Raw genomic sequence first — 24,167 nt, forward strand, 5'->3', positions numbered from 1 at the left:
GGTTATAATTATATAGACCTATGTAAAAGTTTGAATTTTTCTAAATCACTTTAATTGAAAGTGTGTTTTCTGTATAAAAGCTATGTTTTACTTTCCTTGCCCTATACCATAGGTAAGGAAAGTATTGCTTTCCGGAAAAAATTAAGGTACCTAAATTTCTATACGTTTCAAGGTCCCCTGAGTCCAAGAAGTGGTTTTTGGGTATTGGTCTGTATGTGTGTGTGTGTGTATGAGTGTATGTGTACACTATATCTCATCTCCCAATTAACGGAATGACTTGAAATTTGGAACGTAAGGTCCTTACAATATAAGGATCCGACACGAACAATTTCGATCAATTTCAGGAGCACTGCACCATCTATGCAAAGTTTGATTTTAGATTCTCAATTATCAGGCTTCAGATACAATTTAAACAAAAAATTTCAAGTGGAAAAGATTGAGCATAAAAATCTCTACAATTAATGTTTAGTAGCATTTTCACCTAAAATTGAAAATAAGCTCGAAATTAGAGAAAATAAGATTATTCAATTGCAAACTGTTGGCAACTGTTGATTCTATTAAATCATTCACTATGGAGAGATAGCAGACTTCGTGTGTCTGCAGCGCTATTGTCCTGTCACCAGCTGGCTCAGATCTTAGAAAAGTCAGTTGATCAATTTTCATAACGGCAAGGAAAGTTGTGTGAGTGCACAACATCAGATTTTTCATTTTTGTCGCTTTAAAATTTAGATTTTGAAACCTCTTAGATAGGCTTTGGTCCCTTGAATGACGTTATTTATAAACATGTTTCACTGAACAAAATAGAATAATAATATTACAATTACAGAAAAAAATACTAATATAAACTGGAGACGTAGTGAGGTCCAAATTATAATTGCAGTGGAGAAGGATAGGAGATTAGCGTAGCCTTCCTATTCCCTTCTATAGAGGAGGATAGCTGATACCGGTATATCTGATGTAATCTGTTCATTCTTGTTTAAAATAATCAATTATATTTTATCCGTCAAGAAAAATATTTTCCAATGATTAAATAATCCATTTTCATAATTGACATTGAATATTTTGTTGATTAGTTATATTTCTACATTGTTAAAAAATGAGCTGGCAACAAGAAGGAGAAAAGGATAGCGCTATCTGCTTTGTCGAACGATAGACAAGGTTAGCAACACCAATATGAATCAAATAAATTCATTATAACGTGGACCTTACTATAATCACTTTCTGTAGTTGCTTTGTGACACTCCCTAATTTTTGTAATTTTATTGTTCGATAGAGATATTTCCTTTCTGAAAAAGTATTTGATTGTTTAATTTGTATTTTGTTAGTTTTTGAACCAGTTTAACTGTGTTTTACAGGCGGAAAACATGCACACAAGTGAACAGGTGGAGTGGCAGCTGCAGAATTTGAGCAGAGATTTAACAGCTGATCAGCTGAGTGGGCTGGTGGAGGTGTGGCGGCGCTCACACGCACGCGTGTACACCTACTATGAGCTCGCCGCGCAAGCTTACTTCAAGTACTTACAGCTACTTGCCACAGATCAGCAACAGACGCAGGTGAGACGATTGTTACTCATATTTGTGTGTAAAATGTAGATAGTAGTTGTCACATTCTAAGCAATCTCAGATGAAACTATTCTTTGTGGCTAATGATTAGGTTGCAGTTATCACATTCTAAGGTGGGCCGTCCACTAGAACCGTTTTCGTCCGAACTAGCATCGGCCGAAAACTACCGAACCGCGACCGAACGATCCCCCATCAATGGAAGGAATAGATGCTCGTCCATTGCAACAGGTTCATACGAACGTGCACGGTCTGTCTCCGGCCGATCAATTTTTCGATCCGAATTGAATGGGATTTTCCGGCTCTATCCGGCCGAACTAACTAGTCGAGCTGAGACAACAAAGTGTTCCTTACCTAAAATTGTTTCACAGTCTTGTTCGTTTTTGTTTTTTGAAGTTATGTTTTATAAAGTTGTAACTATGGACAATGAAAAGTTAATAAGTTTGGTTCAAGCATGTTCTATTGTGGGATATGCGAGACAAAAGATATCATTGTCGTGATATTTAAAGGAATCTGTGAACAAAGATTGCTTGGTGATGAATAACTAATTTAGTGAATATATTTCCAACGTCCGAACGTATCAGTTGAATACGGTTCCAGTGGACGTTACCCTAAGGGTACCCTTAGAGTATTCGTCCACTGGAACCGTATTCGTTCGGCCGTTGGATCGGACGAATCTGCCGGCCGTTAATTCGGCCGAATATGGTAGTCCCGTGGAACTGTTTACGTCAGTCTAGTTGCCAATTATTGAATTAACTACTATCATAGCCACCAAAATTCTTCATAAACAATGATTATATTGAGATTTTGAAAATTGAATAAACAAATATTCACTAAATGAGTTATTCATTACAATAATCTTACATTCATCAAATATCCACTAAATTAGTTATTCATAACTAAGCAATCTTTGTTCACAGATTCCTTTGAACATCACGACGATGATATCTTTTGTCTCGCATATCCCACAATGGAACATGCTCTTGAAACAAACTTATCAACTTTTCATTGTCCATAGTTACAACTTTATAAAACATAACTTCAAAAAACAAAAACAAACAAGTCTGTGAAACAATTTTAGGTTAGGAACACTTCGTTGTCTCAGCTCGACTAGTTAGTTGAACTGTGTTGTCATGTTGAGCTTTGTTTGATTTATATATCTGTATTTATGAGTGTGGAATAGATTTGAATTTGAATTTCATTTTTACAGATTTGTATAGCAAGAATACAAACATGATAAATAGAATCTTCTCGAATAATTTGAATTTGTTCTTGTGAATAATTTGTGTGTGTTGTGTTTGATAGAACGGCAGCGGAGCGATTACAGCCACCCTACGGCTGTTGCGACTGATCGTGAAGCATGCACGCGAACTGCAGGGCGCACTCGAGGTGGGCCTGGCGCACACGCCGACCGCGCCCTGGGTCAGCATCATTCCGCAGCTGTTCAGTCGTCTATCGCATCCGCAGCCGTATGTGCGGTCGCGCGTCTCCGAGCTGCTGTGTCGTCTGGCCGCAGACGCGCCGCATCTCATCATATTTCCCGCCGTCGTCGGGTCGGACGCCGGTGCTGCTACTATACGCGATATGCCGCAGACAAGTGAGTAGTTCTACCCAACGAGCTAAAATATAGTAAACTATAGAGTGGCTGGAAAATTTGAATGGCCCTATTGATATAATGGAAACTTGCATAGAAGACAAGGTGCAAATCAGTTATATTTAATAAATACTACATTGAGTTTTCATTGAACATTTTAAATATATGTATTGCAGTTGTTATAAATCCATAAAATTAATTGTTTGAATTGCTTTACTTGAAGCCTTGGTGAAATTAATGTAGCCCAAGTTACAGTGTTAATACTGCTTAGCCGTACAAGTGCTACTAAGTTGAAATGCCATACCGTAACTGCAAAATTATGATTTTAGAAATTGGATTATTTTTTATGCTATTCTGAGTAGGAAATTCGAAAAACTAGTTTATGAAGACGTTTCTTTGATACCAGCTTACGGTACTTATCTACATTATCTCTAAGTTCAAAACAAGAAGGCAAAGTATGATAGTCAAAAAAATAACAAACTAAGGCGGAAGGCCGGTATTAGACGGTAATATTTCTGTCATATGCAGATCATATGAAATAAGTTGTAGGAAATCATATTTTCATCTTTTGTTACCGTCTAATACTATTACTATCTAATACCGGCCTAACATGATCATATAATATTAGCTGATGTCTATAGTTCATTCCAGTCAAGTTTGCAATATCATCATCATAAATATAATAATTAGTCATAGAAATCAATAAGGTTTCACAAAAACACATCTATTCCTGCAGTGGCAGACTGGCAATAGAGGCACTTCTCTTGTTGCCTCTCTCTGTCATGGCTGCCCTTAGTTGGCCGTGTAACACATTGAGAGCGCTGAAAGCACACCAACAGCCGCTCTATGGTTTACTATATATTAGCTCGTTGGTTCTACCTTAGAGAAAAAATTGCCAAAATTTCACTGTTAACTAATAATAATTAATTAATAGTTAATAATAATAATTATTAATAACAAAATTATTAATTATATGCCGCAGACATTTGAGTTTTACAGAACTAGAGAAAAAATAGCATAATTACACTGTTAACTCAAACCCATATAACAGCCTGGTTTCATTAGTAGAGTTAGTGGTCGAGTAACTGGCATACTAACTCTATTCTACCTACTTGGTCGATCAACTGTTTTCACTACAATTGAGAATAGTAGGTGAAGTGTGTTGTCTACAGTGAGGTCCACGTAATAATGGCAGTGTTTGATTAGCAATGGTATTGCTATCCTCGTCTATCATTCAACAAAGCGGATAGCGCTATCTCTTTCTCGCTTTACTCTGTTGTCAGATCGTCTTTTAACAATGTAGAATTTATAATTAATAAACAAAATAGTCTATCTCAATTATGGAAATTCTTTATGAAACTATTGATAGATTATTATTTCTTGCTTAATAAAATATAATCGAATTACATTATAAATCCTATCAGCTACCGTTTATAGAAGGCATTGAAAAGACAGAGGATCGGCAACGTGATCCTGCTATCTTTCTCCACTGCCATTATAACGTGGACCTCACTATAGGACACTTGGCATTTGAGTATTTATTCTTTCTTTACGTGCATTGAATTTTTTCTTTATTAATAAAACTATTGTGTTGTTCCCAACGTTTCAGAGTTGTTCAGCAGTTGTCTACCGGTGACCGTGGAGGGAGGCGAAATGGAGGTGCCTGCCGTGGTGCGGGGTGAAGGAGAGGAGGAAGAAGAAGAGGACGATGAGGAGGAGGAAGAGGAAGAGGAGGAGGTGGAGAGTAATAATGGTGAAGACAATCAGGCGACTGTGTTAGAGAACTGTTTTCTTGCTATGGTTGACACGTTGGCTAAACAGGTATGAACTGGTTTCAAGTCATGTTTTTTCTGAAAATCATCACACATTCCTCACTCTCACTTCAATTTATTTATTTCATTTCACAATTACAACATCAAATTGATGATTGGGAGAGAATCAACTGGACCCAAAACTGTTTCTATCTCCCAATTTTGATAAAAATAGTCCATATGAGTTGAATTTTTTTAAAAGACAAATCAACCGAAATCTGAATCAACTGCTCTGATTTTTTAAGGGACTCTTGTCTATACAAGTTTTTATACTCTATGTGTCTATATTTGATATTTTATTTTGTATACAATATTGAGTATATTCACTTTCTTTTGTACAGGGCTACTCTTGTACTTGAGCCGAAACATGTCGTGAATGAAAATTTTATGATCTTGTGTTAATTTTACAATGATCCAATAATTTAAAATAATGTCTATTAATAATTATTATTAAACGAAAATGCTATAATTCACCCGAAGATTTAATTTGGATTTTCGTTCAATAATAATTATTAATTCATTAGCATTTGAATAATTGCAATATCTCAGTAATTCCCATAGTGCCTATTAATTGGCCTTACTGTGATATTATAATACAAGTAATTCACTATAACACAACAATAAAATTAGGAAATAGTGATGATTTACATGAAGTGGGGAAGTTAGGACAAATACTGTCTTACACTTAGCCTAATAGTTAATTTGATACGTATTGAGAAGGGCAGCAGAGCTCATTAGATAAAGTTATTCTAATTGGAATTCAACATTATCATCCCACCAGAAACAGATTGCATATAAATATTCATTTTCCCCAAGTAATAGTTCTATTCCAATTTTTTTCATCTAGCCCATTGGCTTTACCGTAATGTACCGGCTTAGATTTCAACTACTGAGGGGGTTAGCGTTGCCGTCTACAAGCGGAGAGTGAGCAGGTGGCTGCTCTGCATTGGTTCAGATGCTGCAGAGGCTCTTCTACATTCTTCATTTAGATGAATATTTCTATTTAGAAACACAAAATACCATTCAAGTATTACACACTATACCTCGCTAATAAAGCTATTACTACCAACTCAGCCCTTTAAACGCCGTCGAGCTGAAACTTTTATTTTTTCTGATTTCTATTTCCAATATTTATCATTTTAATGAACTATTATTTTAAATTTCATCATTCTTGATAGTTTGTGATTTCTTTATAAATGCTAGTGTTTTGCTTTCTGTCTGATAATTTGCGTCTCCTCCCTGCACACGGACAAATCATCCATGCAGGGATAATATTCATGTAATCCTCATTGGTCAAAACATAATCTATATATATATATATATAATATATATATATATATATATATATATATATATATAAGCGAAATGGCACTCACTAACTGACTGACTCACTCACTCGCAGAACTAAAAATCTGCCGGACCAAAAACGTTCAAATTTGGTAGGTATGTTCAGTTGGCCCTTTAGAGGCGCACTAAGTAATCTTCTAGCGATATTTTAACTCTAAGGGTGATTTTTAAGGGTTTAACGTTCTTTAAGCATGTATATTATTCTTATTCCAATATCTTAAAATTATAATTGAAATGTCCATACCATATGTTAATATAGAACTATAATCTAGAGAGAGTACCTCTTCGAAACAGTTGTTCTGGTAACTAAATTAAAAATTTTGTCAGGTTGGCATCAAGTTGAGTTGACTTTGTCAGGTTGGCACCAAGTTGAAGATTGAAATGCATTTATCCAGGACCTCCTAAATACCAATTCATCCAGTTAGCCAAAATTAGCGTTTTCTCAGCTATTCTGCGTTTTCTCATCTTTTTCAATAATTGATGGAAATATATTAAAAAAATTCAGTACACAGATTTAGCTGAGGTGGAAGAATTTTGTTCGCCAAAGATACGCCGATATAGTAACAGGTGTATTTCGAGATCAAATTGACATAATAAGGTACAGAGGTTCAAACATACTTTACAAATTTAAATTCGGTACAGAGGTTCCGCTGAGGTCCACATGCAGGCGAGCGAAGCGAGCCCGCTGATCTCATTTTTGGACGATCCAGTCGGGGGTCCAGGGGGCGGAGCCCCCTTGCTAGACGGATATGGCGAGCGAATCGAGCCTGACGGCTAGTAATGTATAATATCATAGCCACCTCTAATACAAGGCCCCGGCCTACGATATTGCAATGTCGCAGTGTAGGCCTAGAATCTAATACATGATTGGTGGAAAAGATCAGCTAGTTTTTTTCTCAAAATCTTTTTCACTGCGACGTTGCAATATCGTAGGCCGGGGCCTTGTATTAGAGGTGGCTATGATAATATTCATGTAATCCTCAGAGGTGCAAAAAACCTCTTTATGAACATAAACCATTACACCACCTGATCTATTTAAGTAATTACATTTGAAAAAGCATTGCAATCCATAACATTTTGTAAATATGTCATATTTTATGAATAAACTAATTTGAATTTGAATATTCTATTACATTAATTTTTTCTGAACGTTTGAAGGTACCGGAAGCAATCTCGCAGGTGCGTATCCTGGTTCACGAACTGCGTCGCATCACACTGCTGTGGGACGAGCTGTGGTTGGGCACACTGACGCAACATCACAACTACATGGCGAGGCGCATTGTGCAGCTGGAGGGGGAGATTGCACGTGTCGACAACAACCAACATCTCACTTTGGCCGACAAGGACGCTATAGTCGCCGAAAAGTATCGGCTCATACTCAAACCGGTGAGAATTCGTCAGGTTTTCTTCTCTCTTGTTCTTCTTCTTCTCTCCTTGTCCTACTGTCTTGTTCTATATTGAGGTCCACGTTATTATGGCAGTGGAGAAAGATAGAACAACGTCGTCGATCCTCTGTCTTGTCAATGCCTTCTATAGACGGAAGCTGATACAGGTTTATTCATGTAATATTAACTGTTCATTCTCTTTTTAAATTAATCAATTATATCTTATTAAACGAGAAATTATATTTTTCAATAATTTAATAATGAATTTTCATAATTAAGATTAAATATTTTGTTAGTTGATTATTGATTCTACATTTTTAAAAGACGATCTGGCAACAGAGCAAAGCGAGAAAGAGATAGCGCTATCCGCTTGTTGCTGACTTAATACTGTTGGTGATGTTGTCTTGTTGGTGATTTCGTCGCTATCCGGTTTGTTGAGTTATAGACAAGGATAGCAATACCATTGCTAATCAAACACTGCCATTATAACGTGGACCTCACTATAGTTCTATCTCTCGTGTTCTTTTCTCACTCTTTCTTCCTCCTGCCTTCTTTTTATTCTCCTCTCCACTATTCCGTAGATTATATATTCATTAGATGACTAGCTGGTAACCCGTGCTCCGCAAGGGTCCGTTTCAAAAATTGACGTAATGGAATCTTGAAGAATTGAAAATAGGCCTATAACCATCCATGGTTAATCAGGAATCTGTATTCAAAATTTCAAGTTAATCAGTCCAGTAGTTCAGACGTGATGATGCATCAATCATAATTTTCTTATCCCGTACGTGTATAAGCCAGCTCTTTCCTTTATTTTATTATAGATTATAGAGATGATACTATTACTAATGTAATTTGTTTTTCAGCTGCTGTTCGTACTTGAACAACTTCACGCCATCACATCTGTCACACCTGAAACACCTCACGAACAATGGTTCCAGGATAAATTCGGTGAGTTTTCAATTACTGTAAATAAAATATTTAATCCATTTCTTTTCACAAATAAGTGTATAAATTAGGTACTATCAAGTCGTTAGTTCCCTCTCAACCGTCATGGTTTAGTGGCTGATACGCTAAACTCTGAATTTGGAGAGAATTTTCAACTTTAATAAGGATTTCTCATGTTATTTAGATTATAAAAACATTGTTATAGAAACATTAATTATAGATCAAAACTTGAAATGGAATGCACATATACTTCACCTTTGCTCAAAATTAAAATATCTGACTTATATTTTCTACAAAATCAATAAAATTAAACATCCAAGTAGTATTAGAAACATTTATTTTGCTTATGCACACTCTTTATTTCAATATAGCATTGAGGCATGGGGGGCAGCTCAGGATACTCACTTCAATAAACTTTTTGTTCTACAGAAACATATTATCAGAGCAGCTCTGGGAAGACCGAGAATGTATCCTAGTAGACTACTATTTAAAGAAATTGATTTACCAACATTGAGACAAACATACGTAACTAACGCAATTCTGTACATTAATAAAAACAAAGACAAATTCACTACTCGTAATACACCATATCTAATACGTCCAAATGTTTTCAATACCTATTATAACAATAACCTATTCACTAGACTTACATCTTGCAAACACCAATTGTCCTTCTATTGCCATAGAATAATAAATTGTCTACCTGAAAAATTCATTCTAAATAGAATTACTAAGTGTTTAATTTGTGAAAGTTTACTTCGGACTTGAGATTTCAGAAGATTAATTGACTTTTTGTTCTAGTGCTTACATTGTCATATTGTACATACATTTATATTGCATATTGTTTCTTCTGGTACTAATTAAATTGTCTTAGACATCCATCCTAATTACCGTTAACATTTTTGAACTCTCTTCCAGAGCTCAAGCATTAGCTTTTTTGGGAGAGCCAATTATTTCATTATTAATATAAAAGAAAACATTCGTTGAATATGTTTTTAAATTAATTTAGATTATAATTAGTTATAACATTATAAGAATGTCTTTGTTTTACTTGTTTGTAAAAAAAAGAATGGCAATAAATTGATTTGATTTGATTGTTTCAGTATATAAAAACAATATTTTATACTGTCTTTCATATCCACTCTTTTCCACTATCAATTGCAAACTTTAGCCTCAAACATTCATGTAGTGAAAAATGCACTTTCTAATAGAAGTGACGATCGTTTTCACCTGGTGTGGGTGGGTCATCATCAGACTGAAGAATCTCCAAGTTCTCTCCAATCTGATGATTACCTACATCATGAAGAAACTATTTTCACTGCTTATAGTGAGTGTATTTTTCACTACATAAGTTTTTCAAATTTAAGTTTAACAATACGTCAAGTTTGTACTATAAATGTTTTATTTTCACAAATCTCAACCTTCAACTGAAGATGATTCTTTGAGCATCGGAACCGTGAGTTTTGTGATAATGAAACATTTCCAGTACTAAAGACAATAAATTAATATATCACAAAGATTATAAATAAGAATATAAATCTCAGTACCCTTCTAAATTATTTTGTCACATGTTTCGGACATTAATGCCATTTTCAAATCATGTTGTGAAACAAAATAATTTAGAAGGGTACTGAGATTTATATTTTTATTTATATTAAAAGTAGGCCTAAAGAAAAAAGAACAAAATCAAAAAGATTCTATTCATATCATTTGTCGTCTTTGAATACGGTGTTCAATTCATTCCTGGATTTATATTTTTTAATTGAATCATTGATCGGCAATTTTGTCGTCTCGAAGCTGATTTTACAGCTACTCATTTTTTTTGTCAAATAATGCTAAATAATTTGCAAGGTATCTTGATAACACTCCAATCAAAACGTCATCCATTTGTGTATTTGAAGACCGTTGTGGAGTACGGGTTACATAAACGTGACCCTGACTTTTAATTAATTGAGATGTGACCTAGTTTCCGTAAGGCTGGTCATACACCGATTAGTCAAGACAAGACTAGTCACGTTTAGTCACAATACTTCACATTGCTACTTATGACGCAACACACTGATTAGTCATTGTAATTAGACATGACTCCATAAGCAACTTTGTGAAGTATTGTGACTAAACGTGACTAGTCTTGTCTTGACTAATCGGTGTGTGACCAGCCTAATGTTTCTTAATTTAGTGGTTCTTGTACTGTACTAAAATACAAGAAAGTGCTACATGAATGGTTGGCATCTTTGAATGACTATCAGTGTGGTAGATTGATCAAATCAATGTATGTGTAACGCCTTGGAATTTATTCACTCATGTGTGTGCGTAGTGTGTGTGTGTGTGTGTGTGCGTGTGTGTTTCCCTTCCCGTGCGAATGTTGATAGTTGAGCTTGAATATTAAAATTAAATGAGTATTTTTATCTTTTATTTAAATAGTTTTGATATAGTATTGTTCAATACTATTAAATATTGGTAGCTAACTATAATAGTAATATTACTTCTCTGTATCATAGATAAGTTATCTGTGTAAATTAAATTTCAATATACGTATGCGAACTCTTACTCACGAACAGACCGACAGGTCCATGTGAGTACAGTTTCAATTATTTTGTGAAATAGTTTAAACATAGATATAATCTTCTTTAAATTGGTACATTTACTTATGTCTTATGAGCCTTTTTTTTGTGAAACAATAAAATCAATCAATCAATCAATAAGGTCTATTTTCTTTCTATTGACATGTTTGCTGTACCTAGTTGTTTAACTCACTGCCGGCGCACAAGTTGTTCTTTGCCGGTAGTGCCATTTTGTAAGTTAGATAAAAAAAATCAAATACATGATTTGCCATAATACAATAATTTTTTTCAAAACAAAAACACCATTAAAATACTTAATTTACATATAAACATGAAATAAATATTATTTATTTTATCAATCTGTATTATTTGATGGCAAAATTAATAAACTTTCATGAAGATATATTCAAATTCATCGTTGACTTTAATGAAGATATTGTATTGAAATTCATTGTTGACTTTTATGAAGATATTGAATTGAAATTGATTTACTTTGCAGGCGAAAGCATCGATGAAGCCCTCACCCAGCTGCGCACCCCCTTAGACCCCCGCCGCCCGGCCGACGCTTGGGCGACGCTCAAAGCGCTGCAATGCAAGCTGCAGTCGCGCGCCGCCAAACGCGCAGCCTATGCGCTGCGCATGCGCGAGGTGTCGCCTGCGCTTGCGCAGCTCGCGAACACGCGCATCGCCATGCCGGGCGTGGAGAGCAGTATCACCATAGCCGGGCTGAGCAACCAGATTGCGGTTCTGCCGACCAAAACTAAGCCGAAGAAGCTAGTGTTCCATGGGTCGGATGGATTGCTGTGAGTTGATAATGTGGCATCTAATTAGTTGATAGCATATTTTGAATTAGTACAGTCAATCTAAGTTTAACTAGTTAAATTTAAATTTACAGTAGAACTAGTTGTAGGCCCTATTTCAAAAAACTTGGAATTCTCCCACTTCTGGAAACAATCTGCTTTATAAAAAAACACATAAATGAATTTAATACAGGAGAAACATTTCACCAATACTCGACCAGATACAGGAATAATTTGAGAGATGATGCACACCGTAGTACTATGTATGAGCGAGGGGTGAGGAGTTCAGGTATCCGGATGTACAACATATTGCCATCTCACATAAAAGAAAAGTCAGGTAAAGCTTTCAGATTTTTATTGAAAAGAGAGCTTCTATCCATATGTGCCTACTCAGTGGAGGAATACAAAGATTTTTACAAACCTCAAGATGGAGGTTTGAGAAGATAGAAAACATGTTACTGTTTGATTAATGACAAATTGACATATCCTTATACCCCTTTTACAGGTGGTCAGTGGATGAAATAATAATAATAATAATAATAATAATCAAATCAATCAAATGAAATTTCATTTATTCAAGTAGTTGCATATAAAAGACAAGCTTCACAACATTGAATCGTCACAATCAATGATTAACACAGAAAGTACAATAGTGCAAGGAGGAGACGTCAAAGAAAAAACACTGCCTTCAGGAGCACCCCCTGGAAGAAATCGATTAATTCCAGTTGATTTAAATGATTTTTTTTTAGTCACGAACGTTATGTTCCCTATTAAGAGGCCTATAGATGGTGGCCTAATTGAGATGGTGGCACTATCATGTTCATCATATGCAGCAAAAAACACATTAAACAATCTTTTTCATTCTGATAAAACATTGAATTCAAATGATTTTAAATCAAACCAAATTTAATGCCTCATAATAACACACAAAAACACTACTTAATATATTGAAAAAAATCACTTCAAAGTACAAAAAATTCAAAATGATTGGACAAATGCAGGTTTGTCCTTATTCCAGTGAGGAATTCTTTTTGCATTATAGAATGCAAAGATTGACGACTTAGATTATAATTGACAAATCCTTATACCCCTTTCAGTGGGATGAAAAAATGAAAAAAAAGATTAAATTTATCAAAACTAATTGGCGTTACAAGTAAAACCTTATTGGTTTGTGTGCTGGCTACGAGTAACAAAACAGTTCGAAAATTAGAATTGTTTCAGAAGTATCATTCTCTTGTCATCTGTGGTAATCAAAACACATATTATCTATATTCCACCAATGAAATGGCTTGAAACATCAAAATCAGTATGGCCGACTGTCCTACGAGAATGTGAGTTTTGCTTCTATTGTTGCTTTCCATCATACCGGATGTGATGGATCCAAATTTAAATTCATTTTTCCAGAACTGAAATACTTCTGTACAAAATCATTTAGTAAATTTCAAGTCCTAATACAAATAACAAAATCCATAGCATACGAAAAAGTCCTACTGGAAGTCAAATGTCAGTTTTTTCTTATTCCTGAAAAAAAATCAAAAAGAGGAGAATGTAAGTTTTGCATCTATAAAAATATCTGACAAAATTTACTTTACTTGAAGCTTTCAGTTGAAGTTAATCTCAATCGATGTTTAAAGACTGTGTTAACTAAATCAGCGAGAAGCTTCTAACATAAATAACAATAAATAGGCCACTGGAAAATTACAAATTATAATGCTAGAATAGTTATTTGTGCAACTAGTGCGCAAAGTGACAGTTTGCTGCACCGAAAGAAACGTTTACGCACGAGCCGTAGGCGAGGGCGGAATGGTTTCTTGAGTGCAGCATAGGAACTTTGCGCACGTATTTAACATTAAATTTTTCCTACAATTACCATTGAATATGAAAAGTGGTTTATTATGGGTGAAATGATGGCTGAAATCCATCAAATGTTTGTCTGTATAATTTTGTTATTAAAAACAACTTAAATTCATTTTAAACTTGATAATCCAATTGAAAATTAATAATCGATAATTTATTCAAATAAAAAATTAAATTTATCCAATTAATTTGAAACTTTGAATAATTTGAGTAAATCTTAATTTCTAAATAATTTTTCAACCAATTAATTTATGAATGAAAAAAATATTACTTGAAATAATGAATAATTAATAATATTCAAGATGTATAATATAATGAGTTCTCATTTCTATTTATTTGAAAATCAGAAAAAATATAGATAGAACAAATTGGCATTCAAAATACATGCCAACAATGTCAACAGCTGATTGGGATGGCTGCAAGATAATATGCAAAGTATTAAGAGTACGCAAAGTAATACTTTGCGCACTAGAACGGAAAAGTGATTCTTTGCGACCTGCAATCGGTGCAGAAATGGTTACTTTCCAAGGTACCTGTAGGAAAAAATAATTCAATCTCAAATAGAGCAGCGATGAAAGACAACATAAATTGGAAATACAAAACCTAATTCAAATTTTTTTTCAAAGCTTTCCGCTGTGATCACAGCTGTAATGATACAACAATGGAAGACGACTGTGTAGCATGCATGTTCAAACGTTAGTGGCCAGCCTCATGCTACAAAATTCACTTCTGTTCATTAACAACTGTTTCATTTGTACAGATACACGTACCTCTTCAAAGGCCTGGAAGACTTGCACCTGGACGAACGTATCATGCAGTTTCTGTGCATAGCCAACACAATGCTGCGTACCTCGGCGTCGGCGTCCTCCACCTACCAGGCTCGCCATTACTCGGTCATTCCACTCGGACCAAGGTCGGGCCTTATCAGCTGGGTGGACAACGTTACGCCCCTCTTTACACTCTACAAGCGCTGGCAGCAGAGGGAAGCCGCTATCAGTCAGAGTCAGTTTATTAATTATTATTCAAATTATTGTTTATACAAGTTACGCCAGAGAAACTTACTTATTTGAAAAAAAATCCTTGTGTTGAATTGGTCGTGTAGAGGGGGAGGAAGCCAAATTTATCCTCCCTCAAGTAAATAGCCATCATCCTCCTGTCTAGAGAGCAGTGGCCCTTCGCAGATGAGAGCTCCTTTTCTAATGGTCGATCACCTTCCGCGCTCGATTTGAAATTCCTCCCCACAGACTCGTTCCTGGCCATAATTCGATTCTGTCGTGGGTTAACTCATTTCAAGAGTGTGGAAGTGTCGCTAAACCCAGAAATGTCTTCAACGAGCCATCAGAACTCCAGAAAATATCGAAAGAGTGAGGCAGTCAGTTGTGCGTTCTCCCCGACGTTCGGGGAGCTGAACACGCAGCTGCTATGGCAATTTCTGACTCCACTGTTCAACGAATTTTCCATGAAGACCTTCAACTTCATCCCTATAAATTGGCTGTTGTTCAAGAATTGACTGAAAGCGATTTTGTTGACCGTCAAAATGCATGTGATATGCTGATTGACAACCTGTCTGAAGACGAGGTCATTTGACAAGCGGTTATTTGAAATCCCTGGTTCATGTAGATCGACCACGGACCATAGCACACCTCAAGAACAACGTTCGCGACGCCGTTGCCAACAAACCAATTGATATACTGCAACGAAATTTCAAAAATCGACTCTATCAGTGTATGCGCAATGGGGGTCGACATTGGACTGATGTCATTCTCAGGACTGCATGAAAAAAATTGAGATATTGTATTCTCATATGAAAAAATATTGAAAGATTAATTTTCTTTTGTTTTTATTGACCTTTCAAATAAGTAAGTTTCTCTGGCGCACCTTGTATCAATAATCAAATCAAATTCGATTTCAAATTTATTCGTGAATTGTCGTCTGTGTATCGATTATTTATCTTAAGATTATAGTACAGTACGCGTCCTGTAGCTTTGCCTACGTAAAGTCTGATTTATACGGTGCCAGTCGGCTTGCCAGTTTAGATAGCCAGTCACTGAATGCCAACTACTGGCACTGTGTAAACGGCTCACGCCAGTAACTGGAGAAGCCAGCATGTCAAGGACGCGCCAGCAGCTTGCAGTTCCAGCAGAACAAATATTTTTGTTTTACTGGCGCGCAGCGTCCCCCTTATTAAGTTCAGTAAGTCTCTGCCATTTAAGAAATCTGGTGTGGTACACTCACACAACTTTCCTTGCTCATTGATCTACAGTATAAGCCTCATTTACGAGTATAATTTAGGGAATAACATAAAGCCGATTGGCGGCTAAATAATTTTAAACTACGATTATACTATTGTGATTGTGTTCAGAGTACATTTTCCTTTGTTTGAATTATGAAATTTGAGGATTTTTTAAAATATGTCAAAACAGCTGTTCTACAAATAAAATATCGACATGTGTTCTTTTGAATAAACTGCTCTACCTACCTACCTTACGCACGAGAAGGAGGTTACAAAGTAAATTTCTCAAGGATGGGGTGGACCCCCTGTTAATTTCTCAGGTAGGAGACTCATGCCAGTTAATAGAGCTGATATATAACTATACAGGGTATAAATTTGAAAAAAGTTGGTCAAGTCATTTTTGAGAAAATCGTGATAGAAATTCAACAAAATTCATTCTTCTCAGGAATAATACGGAGCTCCTGCAATTTTCCCAGAAATGAGACTCATGTCAGTTGATAGGGCTTATAAATAGCTATCTAGGGTATATATTTGAAGAAAATCGTTAGAGCCGTTTTTGAGAAAACCGTGAAAAACATGGTTTTTTAGCCATTATCCGCCAATTTAATTTTATTGAATTTCTTGTCGGATCCTCATGGTATAAGGACCTTAAGTTAAAAATTTCAAGTCAATCGGTTAATTAGGAATGGAGTTAACGTGTTCACAGACACACATGTACACAGACGCACATACACTCATACACACACACACACACACACCACACACACACACACACACACACACATATATATATATATATATATAATATATATATATATATATATATATATATATATATATATATATATATATATATATACACACACACACACACACACACACACACACACAGACCAACACCCAAAAATCATGTTTTTGGACTCAGGGGACCTTGAAACGTATAGAAAACATGAAATTGGGGTACCTTAAATTTTTTTGGAAAGCAATACTTTCCTTACCTATGGTAATAGGGCAAGGAAAGTAATGAAACGTATAGAAAACATGAAATTAGGGTACCTTAAATTTTTTTGGAAAGCAATACTTTCCTTACTATGGTAATAGGGCAAGGAAAGTAAAAAATTAAAACAAGATCTGCACTACTGCAGTAGTGCTAATAGCACTAATTGAATTGAATTGAACTACTTCAACAAAAACCACGCTCGCTGTGGAACTACACCAACACATCCGACTTGTTCCAGTAGCTGGCAACGTGTAAACAGGGTACCGCTTTTAAGCTGGCATGCCAGTCGCCGCTTGCCTGTGACTTTCCAGTCAACATCCAAACTGGCATGCCAGCCACTGGCTCCATGCAAATCAGCCTTGACTCAAAAACATCATATAGGCAAGGTATGGTTCGCGGGATAATATTCACGGCTTTGCAAAAAACATCAGGCTTCAGAGACCCTAGATCCTTAGATGGAGGAGGCTCCCTACCGACAGTGATTCTTCATGAATGAGAGAGTTGCAACGCATCGCCAACAATGGAAAGAGCATGTTGAACGAGTGTCAGCTGATAGGCTGTGTTGTGCTAAAATGATGTAACTCCAAAAAGCTCCTTGTGTACCTATCTTTTCAGATGCAACACGTTGCTTTTGAGTAGATACGTAACTGCATATGTTGCTTATGAAAAGATACATTAGAACTCCTTGTGTATCTTTTCGGATGAAATACGTTGCTTTTGAGAAGATACAGAAGAATATCAGTTGATTTTGGAAAGATACATTAGAGCTCCTTGTGTATCTTTTTGGATGCAACACTTTGCTTTTGAGAAGATACAAAACCGCATCTGTTGCTTTTGGAAAGATACATTAGAGCCCTTTTGTAACTCTGGAGCAAATGCTCTTGTATTTTAAAGATTTCTCATCAGCTGATTCGTCTTTGTTTTTATGGTGAAAGGTTAGAGTGTGCTACTCATGTAAGCGCTAAATATGCAAGTGTAAACACCGTTTGTGTATGGTCGTCTGCTCTGTTCTCTATTTATCAATTGAGCTTTAGGCTAGTTGAGTTCTGAATTTGAAATAACAGCATAAAAAATATCATCTCTATAATAATCTTGAGCATAACCTTATAATCCCAATAGCCTTCTTATAACCGTCTACACTCTCATCTTCTTTTAAATTCATATTTCCTATTCTGTGATGACAGGAAAAATAGAAGTAACATGACAACTATTTTAGGGCTCTGCCCCATTGGAACTCCATCTGATAGGTATCTATTGTATTTATTCTTTTTTAGGAATAATTTTGATTTATATCATGGTTGAATCTAGAGTTTTATAGTTCTCAACTATTGGTTGTGATCGTATCTGGGATAGTTTCCTCTTCCTCACACTAATTAGTTGAGCCAATTTACTATGAGCAAAAGGTGAAAAGCTGCTCTAGACTAGACTCGCTTTATTTGAAGCATTTGCTTCAAAAGTTGAGCAAATGCTCTAGTTCATTCATACAATTTTGAGCATGATCAAAAGGTTTTGCTAACGTTTATTCATAGTAAATGAAGCATAAGCTGAATATTTCAGAAGTGTAAGCAAATGCTCAACTTTATTCATATGGCTCATTATGTCAGACTTTGCAAGTCTATGAGAGACTTGAATCATACTTTAGTGATTTTTAAGAAGTGTAGAAAATGTTTCTTCTGTTGCAGCGAACGTGATATTCAAATTTCAATATCAATTGAAACCCTTGATACCTTGAATTGAATTCTATTCTAGCCTTTGAAAGTTGATAATTTCAGCTTTTTAGTGCATTAAATCACGATAAATAGCTTGTAATACTCCATTCTGATAAGTGTTTGCATTCTCTGTGTTGCAGCAAACGTGATGCGTCCCTCGGAACTGTTCTACCAGAAGCTGATCCCTCGGCTAACAGAGTGCGGCATCACCAATTTCGAGAACCGCAAAGAATGGCCACTGCCTGTGCTCAAGCAAGTGCTCATGGAACTCATGCAGGAGACGCCCACTTTCCTGCTTTCCAAGTAAATTTACTCAATTATTACTCTCTTGAATGATATTTACTACTATAAAGAGGTCCACTTTATAATGGCAGTGTTTGATTAGCAATGGTATTGCTATCCTTGTCTATCATTCAACAAAGCGGATAGCGCTATCTCTTTCTCGCTTTGCTCTGTTGCCAATCGCTTTTTAACAATGTAGAATCAATAATTTGATAACAAAATATTTCATCTTAACAATGAAAATTTATTATGGAGTTATTGAAAAGATTAATTTATCGCTTAATAAAATATAATTGATTATTCTAAACAAGAATGAACAGTTAGTATTACATCAATAAATCTGTATCAGCTACCGTCTATAGAAGGCATTGACAAGACAGAGGATCGGCAACGTTGTTCTCGTATCTTTCTCCACTGCCATTATAACTTAGACTGCGCTAAATAATAATATTTACTATTAGCAGGTTACCCTGTTAGTATGATTCTGATATATATGTTGGGTATACTTTGTTCTTCCCTACTTATTTTTTGTTTATACTTTATCTACGATCGTTCTTTGTCCTCAATAAAGGACAAAGCTTCTTTCAGAAAATAATATTATGATCACCCCGACACGTATTGTTATAGTGGGGTATCATGATTAGGACTAAGTTTATTATTAGCAACTTTTGAATGTAAATGTTTTGTAAATAAACTTCTCCGGTTGTAATTTGATTGGCAATCAGAGAAATTATTACTATTTATTTATTTATTTGCCAAAAACAAAATACAAAAAAGCTTTACAAAAAATAAATATAAGTATATGCTACTGCACTTAAACCAAGATACATACATTTATTCAATTAGATATAATAACGAAATGATATACTTTACATTACAAACAATAGTTTTAAAATGAAGATTCAATTTATGATCACATGCATAAGTACAGTAGGTGAGGCAAAAACACCGGCAAAAGGAAGATTCCTTGTGCGCCAATGTGAGTCGTAAATCAGCTTAATCAGGGATGTAATATATAAACTTGAATCTAGCGTATGAAGTGTAATTAATTATTATAATAACCTTCCGGCAGTCGCGCTGTTGTAAAAAGTACAACAGTATAAGTTTTTTGCCGCACAAAACTATTGAATGGGGTGGTGTCAGTGAATGAGTCACCTATGCATTCCAAAACGTTCTCCTCATCACTCCAATGAGTTGCAGTATCATTCGAGCAATGGTTCAGTCTTTAGGTGCCATTTAGTCGCCACAGTGCATGAGTATGATAGGGAAAGACTGTATACGGGGACTGTAAACGAACCAATAACACAGAATTGATGGCTTTGCTTGATGTACCATTTTGGGCTATGAAATGGTAATCATTTAAATGTTTATAGGCGTAAATAATCCAATGGGATGGGAATAGTAATCATACAATAATTAATTAATATGTTTTGACAGTAAACAGAGGACATAATACTTGGAAAATTGGATATTGTAAAAATTACAACACGCGACTGCTTTTGTGATTGAGTAGGGCGAGACTACCGGAAGGTTAATAATAACATCATGTGACCTGGCTGGCTCAGGTCTGGTGTCTGAGTTTTCAGTCGCAACTGATCAATTTCAGGGCCTCTGATATGACCTAATGATTGTTTTTTAAATGATAATAAACTACTTTATTCTAACAACGTTGATGTGTGTTAATGTGAGTAGTTTCACTATGTTTATTAACATTTGTGATTGATTTCTCAGGGAACTGTGGTGTCATAGCGTAAATGCGGGAAGCTGGTGGGAGAGTACAAAGCTGTATTCGACTTCGTTGGCGGTGATGTCGATTATCGGATACATTATCGGTCTGGGCGATCGACATTTGGACAACGTTCTGATTGATTTAGCTTCTGGCGAGGTAATTGTTGTCTAATAAATCAATCACTGTTGAATAATAAATGCTTATAATTGTTTCATAATGTAATGAATTAAAAAAAGACGTATCCAAGTCGGCTTGAGTAAGCAAGCTTGTCACCAAGAAAGTTTCCAGCTGTAAGAACGGCTTGACGGAGTTGTATTGAAAAAAAGGCAGTATTCATGGAAGCTACTTGATTTTTTATTTGTTTTGAATAAGTATTTACTGTATGGCAAATAAATTATTTGATTTGAAAAGAAAAATTATAGAAGTTCTACCCGAAAATCAAGCCAGTGGTACTTGACCATTCACGACACTAGAAATGATAACCTCTATGGGCAGCAGTCAATACGGAAGCGTAGAATCATGCGCTATAAAAAATCAATTCCGAAATTTAATTTGAAGTATACGATGCTTGTAAAATGGTTGCAATATGGACTAACAGAGTTGAACAACATACTGAGTTTATTTTTAAATACCACTTTGAATTATATTCTATCAATTTTGAATGTTTATCCTATACTATTAAACGAGCAATTTCTGTTTGGATGTTTGTATTTCACCGAATCTCAAAAACGGCTCTAACGATTCTCACGAAATTCAGAACATATTAGGTTTATAATATAAAGATTCGATTGCACTAGGTCTCATCCCTGAGAAAACTCGCTGAAGGACATTAAAAGGATAATTATTATTCATCCTTGGAGAAACAGCTGATAATAATTATTTCGCCGTCTGTTGATGATGGAAGTGAGTGAACGAGTTCATGTGTGTGGGACTGTGTCAAAATTATTACTCAGCTGTTGAACTTTTGTTATCATTCAATCAGATACTTAGTGCCGGTTGCAAAAAAGCCGGATAATTTTCAATCCTGATTAATTCCTGTAGATCCATCTTTTTGAAATGGTCTTCTCTGATTTGGTTCACATGAAATTAATCAGGATTAAAATTTAACCTCCTTTTGTGCAACCGTTACTTTGTGAGGGACATTTTTGTATTCCTCTGGGAATCAATCTCAATTTACTGTGATTAGATAGAACATTTCTGTATGAACTATGAATGTTATTATAATTTCTTCTTTCGTAATAAATTTGTTATGTTTTTGTACTCCAGAGCGAAGCTAGGTCCCCGATATGTTTCATGATATAAGCAAATGAACGTTACAATCATGACAGTGCTTTGATGTTAGGTTATTCGTGCTTGGAACGTGACTAAGAAAGCTTTTACTAACTTTAGGCCTGTTGTCTTGTCGAGATGCTTTTTATAATCCTGTAGGAAAAAGTTGAAACAACAATTCGAGTGTCGAGTGGATAGTCAAAAATAACTACTATTTATTTTTTATTTATTGGTGGACGGAATCACAAATCATATAAATATGATTAGGAAGGAACGAACAACAGGCTTGGCCCAAATCTATTCCATTCCCAAATTTTGATAAATTAATAAATTGTCCAAAAATAGGTTATGTTTCTACTGTAAAACGTTCAAGTTCAATTTTCGTCCAAAAATATATACAAGCTAAACATTTTGAATTTATAGAAATTTAAATACCATCACACACTTTTAAATATTGTGTGGAGTTTTAAATTTAATAAAAATAATTGATTGTTCCAGGTTGTGCATATCGACTACAACGTGTGTTTTGAAAAGGGAAAAACGCTGCGAGTTCCAGAAAAGGTACCATTCAGACTGACGCCCAACCTTAGAGCCGCCCTGGGCGTTACTGGAGTTGAGGTAAGATTAGAAATGCAAACTAATTATTTTTTGGAGAGACTGATGCACAAATGAGATCTCCATGATTTAAAAAAATGCAAAAATGATACAATTATAATATTTATACAAAAATATCACCTATTTCTGAACAACGCAAACTTCGATCAAGCTTTCAATCTTCTAGACACTGGAAATAAAGGTTTGGCGAGGTGGAACTACCCTTGGGTAGCCCCACCATTGAGAGCTATACGCTAATAATAATAATAATAATAAGGTTTGGTGAGACTCCTTTTTGTTGTTGTACGATAGGCTTTTAATAATCTTTGGACATTATTTTTATCTTTGATAGGCTTCCAATGAATCGAGTACGATCTTTATGAAATATTTTATACAACAAAATATCACAACATTGTTGACTTCGATCTAGGCTATCAATTTTCCAGTTACTGGAAGAAATTTTCTTTTATTTTCTAGTCACTGAAATGATTTTTTGTTGAATTTCTTATTTTTATTAGGATGGCTTTTATCTTTATACACAATTCTTATCATTGATAGGCTTCAAATGAATTGAATACAATATTTATAAAATATTTTATACAAAAAATATCACCTATAAATAGCACAATAGAGCAAACTTTAATAGGCTTTGAAATTTCTGGTAACTGCAAATCAAGTTCTGTAGAGTCTCTCCATTTTGTTGTTGTAATGCAATATTTGAAAGACTTTGTGCCTTTTACACAACAGCCGGTTAAATTTCAACCGTGATTAATTCCACTAGAACCAATCGGAGAAGCCGTCTTTTCACAAAACCGCCTTCTCTGATTGGTTCTCGTGAAATTAATCACGGTTAAAATTCAACCGGCTTTTGTGCGCCCGGGCCTTTCATTATTCAACAACATTTCCGCTGATTCAATTATGGACCAGTTTTCTATTTTCTTCACTGTCCAACACTATTTTAGCTGATTAGACAATGGAAGATTTTCGTTCCCTGTTCAGCACCTTCTTCACTGACTCTACTCACGCCAACTTACGTAAATTGTTCGATGACACAATCAACGCTTTGACACTTCGCCGATTCGAACATTTGACCGTACTTCGACCTATTGGACTAACACTATAGTGAGGTCCACGTTATAATGGCAGTGTTTGATTAGCAATGGTATTGCTATCCTTGTCTATTACTCAACAAAACGGATAGCGCTATCTCTTTCTCGCTTTGCTCTGTTGCCAAATCTTCTTTTAACAATGTAGAATTAATAATTAATGAACAAAATATTTCATCTTGATTATGAAAATTCATTATGAAAGTATTAGAAAATATAATTTATCGCTTAATAAAATATAATTGATTATTCTAAACAAGAATGAACATTAGATATACTGTACCGGTATCAGCTGTCCTCTAGAGAAGGCATTGGTAAGGCAGAGACTTATAGTGAGGTCCACGTTATAATGGCAGTGGAGAAAGACGTTGCCGATCCTCTGT

At 35.2% G+C, this 24,167-nt stretch overlaps 1 protein-coding gene across 1 annotated transcript in view; it reads left to right on the forward strand.

Moving 5' to 3' along the window:
* LOC111045691 (serine/threonine-protein kinase SMG1-like) overlaps window positions 1-24,167 on the forward strand; it is a 164,521-nt gene that overhangs the window by 66,008 nt on the left and 74,346 nt on the right. The window contains exons 28-37 of the mRNA XM_039429368.1: window positions 1,356-1,553; window positions 2,865-3,156; window positions 4,763-4,974; window positions 7,470-7,697; window positions 8,560-8,644; window positions 11,705-12,008; window positions 14,623-14,864; window positions 18,945-19,107; window positions 20,818-20,971; window positions 22,583-22,702. Of these exons, the coding sequence (XP_039285302.1) occupies window positions 1,356-1,553; window positions 2,865-3,156; window positions 4,763-4,974; window positions 7,470-7,697; window positions 8,560-8,644; window positions 11,705-12,008; window positions 14,623-14,864; window positions 18,945-19,107; window positions 20,818-20,971; window positions 22,583-22,702 (1,998 nt within the window). The remainder of the gene's footprint in view (window positions 1-1,355; window positions 1,554-2,864; window positions 3,157-4,762; window positions 4,975-7,469; window positions 7,698-8,559; window positions 8,645-11,704; window positions 12,009-14,622; window positions 14,865-18,944; window positions 19,108-20,817; window positions 20,972-22,582; window positions 22,703-24,167) is intronic.

Source organism: Nilaparvata lugens, chromosome 5, assembly GCF_014356525.2.
Source record: "Nilaparvata lugens isolate BPH chromosome 5, ASM1435652v1, whole genome shotgun sequence".
Lineage (NCBI taxonomy): Eukaryota > Metazoa > Arthropoda > Insecta > Hemiptera > Delphacidae > Nilaparvata > Nilaparvata lugens.